The sequence below is a fragment of the Cebus imitator genome, unplaced genomic scaffold, assembly GCF_001604975.1.
Source record: "Cebus imitator isolate Cc_AM_T3 unplaced genomic scaffold, Cebus_imitator-1.0 Scaffold333, whole genome shotgun sequence".
In the NCBI taxonomy this organism is placed as follows: Eukaryota; Metazoa; Chordata; class Mammalia; order Primates; family Cebidae; genus Cebus; species Cebus imitator.
Window position 1 is genome coordinate 699,236 of NW_016107648.1, and position 6,904 is coordinate 706,139.

The 6,904-nt window shown below is 36.8% G+C and overlaps 1 protein-coding gene across 4 annotated transcripts in view; it reads left to right on the forward strand.

Moving 5' to 3' along the window:
• The window catches only part of RBPJ (recombination signal binding protein for immunoglobulin kappa J region), a 117,467-nt gene that overhangs the window by 84,702 nt on the left and 25,861 nt on the right, over nucleotides 1-6,904 (forward strand). For all 4 annotated transcript variants that reach the window (XM_017505101.2, XM_017505102.2, XM_017505103.2 and 1 more), the window contains one exon: nucleotides 4,180-4,275. In XM_017505101.2, coding sequence (XP_017360590.1) covers nucleotides 4,180-4,275 — 96 coding nt within the window. The remainder of the gene's footprint in view (nucleotides 1-4,179; nucleotides 4,276-6,904) is intronic.

Consider the following 6,904-nt stretch of genomic DNA (forward strand, 5'->3'; position numbering starts at 1 on the left):
GGAGTGCAGTGGCATGATCTTGGCTCACTGCAACCACCGCCTCCAGCTTCAAACAATTCTTCTGTCTCAGCCTCCTGAGTAGCTGGGATTACAGGCATGTGCCACCATGCCTGGCTAATTTGATATTTTTAGTAGAGATGGGATTTCTTCATGTTGGTCAGGCTGGTCTCAAACTTCCGACCTCAGGTCATCCGCCTACCTCGGCCTCCCAAAGTGCTGGGATTACAGGTATGAGTCACCGCGCCCAGCCTTCTGTTTTCTTATTCACCCTGAATTTTATGTTCAGCTACCTGACTTTACAACACCTCACATCCCTTATCATTGTCACCCTCTCCAGGCTGCATCTGTAGTACCCAGCAGGTTTGAGAGCATACTCTCCCTGTTCCCTCCCTTGGAATGTTAGTGGGAATTGGTACCATTATTTTTGGATTCCAACATTAGCTGGTCCTTTGATACCAATATTCAGTCATTTTATTTGTCCATAGTTAGCTTCCTTTTCCATATCCTGGAAGGTATTTCCAGTATTTAGTACTGTTTTCTTTCCATTAGACATCATGATGGCCTCTCATTTTACAAATAAAATAGAGGCTTTCAGACCTAACTCCTGCTTATGTCCTTCCCCCAGCTGGCATCTGTTAGACTTCTTGCTGGAATTAAAGTGACCTTGACTTCTGCAACATCTCACCTTTGATGTGTGAGAGCCTATTTATAATTTTGTCTTGTCTCTCTGCTTTTGAATCCCTTCCCTAGAAATAATAACTAAACAACTAAAAAGTAAAATTAATTACATATTATTTATTTTAGTTATTTATTTATTTTCTGAAATATAATCTCACTCTGTCACCAGACCGGAGTGCAATGGCGCGATCTTAGCTCACTGCAATGTCTGCCTCCTGGGTTCAAGCGATTCTCTTGCCTCAGTCTGCTAAGCAGCTGGGACTACAGGCATGTGCTACCATGCCCAGCTAATTTTTGTATTTTTAGTAGAGACGGGGTTTCGCTATCTTGGCCAGGATGATCTTGATCTCCTGACCTCTTGATCTGCCTGTTCCGGCTTCCCAAAGTCCTGGGATTACAGGTGTAAGCCACCATGCCTGGCTTAATTACGTTATTTTTTAAAAACCTTAATAAGCTCTCTCATTGCCTTTAGTTTAGATTGAAAATTTAGTTTCTGCAGTATTGATTTTCTGTAATGGGGTTGAGAGAAAATTGACTGGTGATCCTGTCCCAATTCACAAAAGGATGGATTTTTTTTTTTTTTTTTTNTTTTTTTTTTTTTTTTCCATTTTGAGTTCTTCTCTGGATCTCTAAAAATTTTACTACATGCTACCACTTTTTTTATACTTAAAGGTTTAATCATAATGAAGAACTTATGTAACAATACTTCTCCTAAAAGTACTTCGAGTATTTTCCAGGATTTTTTTTAAAGTTTTATTTTAGGTTCAGTGTTACATGTGAAGGTTTGTTACATAGGTAAACTCATGCCATAGGGATTTGTTGATTATTTCATCACCGAGGTATTAAGCCCAGTACCCAATAGTTATTTTTTCTGCTCCTCTCCCTCCGCCCACCCTCCACCCTCAAGTAGATCCCAGTGTCTGTCGTTTTCTTCTTTATGTTCATAAGTTCTCATCATTTAGTTCCCATGTGTAAGTGAGAACATGTGGTATTTGGTTTTCTGTTCCTGCATTAGTTTGCTAAGGAAGATAGCCTCCAGCTTCATTCATGTTCCCACAAAAGACATAACCTCATTCTTTTTTATGGCTGCATAATATCCCATGGTGTATATGTACCTCACTTTCTGTCATTGATGGGCATTTATGTTGATTCCATGTCTTTGTTATTGCAAATAGTGCTGCAGTGAACATTTGTGTTTGTGTATCTTTATGGTAGAATGATGTATACTCCTCTGGGTATACCCAGTAATGATATTGCTGGGTCGAATGAAGGTTCTGTTTTAGCTCTTTGAGGAGTCGCCATACCGCTTTCCACAACAGTTGAACTAATTTACACTACCACCAACAGTGTATAAATATTCCCTTTTCTCCTCAACCTCTCCAGCATCTGCTATTTTTTAACTTTTTAATAATAGCCATTCTGACTGGTGTGAGTGAGATGGTGTCTCATTGTGATTTTGATTTGTGTTTCTCTAGTGATCAGTGATATTGAGCTTTTTTCATATGCTTGTTGGCCACATGTATGTCTTCTTTTGAAAAGTGTTCATATCTTTTGCCTATTTTTATTGTCTTTTTATGAATTTAAGTTCCTTATAGATGCCGGATATTAAACCTTTATCAGATGCACAGTTTGCACATATTTTCTCCCATTCTGTAGGTTGTCTGTTTTCTTTGTTAATAATGTAGTTGATAGTTTCTTTTGCCATGCAGAAATGTATTACCACTTTTATTATCACCTGTTATGGGGTGATATTTGAAATAGCTTGAACTTTTACACTTAGTATTTAAGTATACAAATGTCAATTTTCAAAGCCTTTCATAGTTTGACTCTATCATTGTCAACCTTATTCACGGCCATGGCTCACCTTAGAATCTCGCAAAATTTGTTTCAATTCCTGACTGCCGCTGTTCACTGTAAGACCTTGGCATGACAGTCAAAATGGTGTTAACAGTACTTACCTTTTCTGATTTTGAGGATTAAATAAAATAATGAAGTTAAAGTGCTTTGTTCAGGGCCTGGCACATAGTAAACACTCAAGAAACATTAGCTGCTCTTGTATTATTGTTGTGGCTGCCTTACTCCTTATCCTGAATGTGCAAAGTTATTCATGCCTTTGTTCACACTATTTTCAGGCCCTGGAACACCTTACGCCTTCCTCCTCCCACTTCTTGTGCCGACTTCTCTCTCGGAATTAGGGCTTCTAAGAAACTTTTCCAAGCATGTAGTCCTTTACCATCCACCCCTGTCTTTACATAGGCATTCCCTCATTGGTGCTTTTTGTACATATCTCTACTTGGATTATTGCATTTCATTACACTTTGGACTTTGAGTTCCTTTTCAGTGGTAGGGACTAGTTCTCAGTCTATTTATATCCTGGTGTTACTGTCCTGCCCTGCAGCTAGCAGGTTTTTTCAGTTGGTAAATATAAATGCTGTCATCTAGGTTCTCTCATTTAATCCCCTCAGCCACCCTGTGAAAGGGAGTTGTTACTATCTTCAGTTTCCAGTTAAGGAATCAGGCTGGTTGAGGTTAAATGATTTGCCCCAGGCTACTTAGTGTGTAAGTGCTGTAAATCTAGAAGTCCTCACATTTAATCATTTATTACTGTTGTATAGATAGCCTCTTATACCTGATATTTGTCTTTATAATATCAGTAGAATAACATTTAAGTTTGGAATGTGTAAGACATCCTAAGGAATTGGGATTCTGCTGATTCAGAATCGTTATAGTTTCATCTGTGTAGAGATTGCTTTCTTTTTACTATAAAAATTGCTTATTTAATATTGCTTAGCAAAACAATTGAGTATATAAATGCATTTAAGATACTGAACTTTGTATAGAGCATTTGCTCAATAAATTTGTAGCGTTGTTTATACTTAAAAGAATTAACATTGTATTTTTTTCAAAATTCCGATTTTCACTGATTTCAATTAGCTTTTATTAAATTTTATTTATTTAATAATATCCTTGAGATAATTATGTATTTGTATGTGAATGATAGGCCTTTCTTGATCCTTATAGGATTGTCATTTAGGATCATTTAGATAACCTAATGACTTGTTATGACCTTTGTGTTAAGTGAAAAACATTGCTTCTGATAGCTGGGGTAGGGAAACATTGTTAAACTACAAAATTACTGCATTTTATTAACTTTATAATATTTTAAAGTCACATTAGCAGTGTATATGTTGATTCTAGTTATTCTGGAAGATGTAATTGTGGTTTGAGTTATATCATAAATTTCAAAGAATGCGAGACAGTTTCTTATTTTTAAAGAACAAGGAATAGAATTGAAAATGAGCAGAATTTATTGTCTTATTGATTGTCTTATTGTATAATCTTCAGATTTAATTTATGGATTTACTTTGCTTTATTGTTTTTGTTTTTAAGGTTTGCTTATTTTAAAAAATATTTGTAAGCATTTTCATTACAGAGCATAGTAATGAAAGATTTCATCAAGAATTTCACCTCTGTAACAGTAATATTTATATTTGATTTTAGGGAAGCTATGCGAAATTATTTAAAAGAGCGAGGGGATCAAACAGTACTTATTCTTCATGCAAAAGTTGCACAGAAGTCATATGGAAATGAAAAAAGGTAAGATTATTATTTTTCTGGTGGATAGTTAATTGTAGTTACCACATGAATTTGCCACTTATGTATTAATATCCATGTCAGAGATTGGCTTTTATTACTGGGTTCATTTGCTAGTATGAAATAAAAAATAGGGGATTTGTCTCTGGAAGGAGAGAAACAGTGAATTGTGGTATACTTAAGACAGAAGGAGAATTTAATAAAGGTCACCTGGTTAAATCCCTGATCTTACAAAATGAAATAATTCACATTTTTTTTTTGGGGGGGGCGGCTACATAATATTCCCCAACTACTTGTGTGATACGCTTATTCACAAAGAAGCTTTTCTTTTAGTGGGAAATGTAGTTTTTTAAACAATGTCACCCCCAAAAGTACCGTTTTGAAAAGGAACAGGCTAAACATTCTCTTGATCCTAAAACTCTATTGAGCTTAAGTTAATTGAGCTATGGAGTGATTATAAAGAAAACTCCTGGCCCCTCTCTTGATCCTATACGTGTCTGGGTTGCTGTTAAGAAGAAACAGCAAAACTGGGTTCATACTCTCATACTGCCTGAATGTGGACTCAACAGAAATTACCTATAAAGTAGATTAACCAAAATTAAATTACAAGGTGATTTAAAAAAAAATTATTTCTCGCAGTATTCTATAAATTTCAGCTTTTGTGTGTGTGTGTAATTGGGGACTTTCACACCAAGTTGTTTCTTCACTTGGTATCTGTAATTTTCTAGTGAATAGTTTCTTGAGTCTCTCAAACAGCATTTTTTGGTTAAGCATTTTATGGAAAAAGCCTGCTTATGGAGAAGGATCAAAGGTTTTTTTTTTTTTAATTGGCTAGAAAGATACCCAACTGAAGAGAAAAGGAATGAAAACTAAGGTTTGGGGTTGAAGAAACCTCAGCTTATGCTTAAGAGAAGGGAAATATAATATGTATGTGGTTAAATTAACTTATATGCTAAAAGAGAATTAGGAAGTTCCTTGAAGCTGACTAGATCTGAGCTAAGAAGAAGGTAAAGCTTTTTTTTTTTTTTTGAGATGGGGTCTCACTGTGTTGCTCTGGCTGGAATGCAGTGGTATGATTTCCGCTCACTGGGCTCAGGTGATTCTCCCACTTCCACTTCAGCCACCGGAGTAGCTGGGACTATAGGCACTTACCACCATGCCTGGCTAATTTTTGTATTTTTTTATAGCGGAGTTTCACTATGCTGCCCAGGCTGATCTCAAACTCCTGGGCTCAAGTAGTCCACCTGCCTGCCTCCGCCTCCCAAAGGATTACAGGCATGAGCCACCGTGCTTGGCCAAGAAAGTAAAGCTATTTAATTGGGAGTTTTATCCTCAAAGATGAATAAACAAAAACAGTATTTATTATTCATACTACCAGGTGTTGTTATTCAGGCTTACTAAATTTCTGATTATCTTACTTTACTAATAAAAACTTAAACACTGATATAGGGTTAAAAATGGAAAGAAGTTGGTATCTGTAGTTTGGGACATTGCATACCAAATCAAATTACTGGTCCTTTCCCCCCTCCCCCCCATGAAATTTATACTAGAAATTCAGTATTTTTTCCCATTAATGAAATTTTGTGTTTATAGCAAGTTTTCTGCTTTTTAAGCAAAACAGAAAAAGTCAACACCCATCATTATGGAAGAAGAATCTAAAAGGCCAGCTGTGCACTCATAGTGAATCTTAGGTAGAAACTGTTTCATATTGGCTCCAATCATGAGCCAGACATTGTTCTGAAAGTGCTTTATAAATATTTTAAAGTTATAAGCCTCAGAGAAATTTTGTGAAGTTGTCATGTTATGAACCAAATTCTGTGGGCGAAGAATCTAAAGATCAGAGATTTTAAATGTGTCCAGGTTGACATTAGTTAGGAATCTGTGGAGCTAGGATTGGAACTCCTGAGGGACCGATTTCAAATATTTACCCTTTTTGCTACCCTAATTACCACAGCATTCCATTCGCCTTTGAGTGTTGGTTATCTAGAGTAGGGCTTGAGGAGGAAGAGATCCTTTAACCACATAAACTTTGTAAACTTAACTTTGCCTAGGACTATCCCTTTAACCATTACCTAGCTGAGACTGGGCTAGCTGTAACTGAATTATGAATAGATGTATGTTTATCATATAGCTTCAAACTTGGGCATGCTGTTTTTCTTTCTCTGGATTTTTGAAGATGCATTTTAGTACAATTGAATTCACTTATTCTTTATTTATGATTGGCTATTGTGTGCCAGGTTTTGTGCAAAAGGACCTTTACCAGGAGTTTTAAAAGTCACTGTGTCATTTAATAACTAAGGCCCAGTAGAGATAACAAAAGGGGAAGAGCATTTAGAAAATTGCGTTAAAGTCTAGATAAGGTTTCTGTTCGTAAATACAGGCAGGTATGGTTACCCATGCCTGTAATCCCAGCACTTTGGGAGGCAAAGGAGGGTGAATCGCTTGAGGTCAGGAGTTCGAGACCAGCCTGGCCAACATGGTGAAACCCCCATCTCTACTAAAAATTCAAAACAGCTGTGTGTGGTGGCAGGTGCCTGTAATTCCAGCTACTCAGGATGCTGAGGCAGGAGAATTGCTTGAACCCGAGAAGCAGAGGCTGCAGTGAGCCAAGAGCACACCACTGTACTCCAGC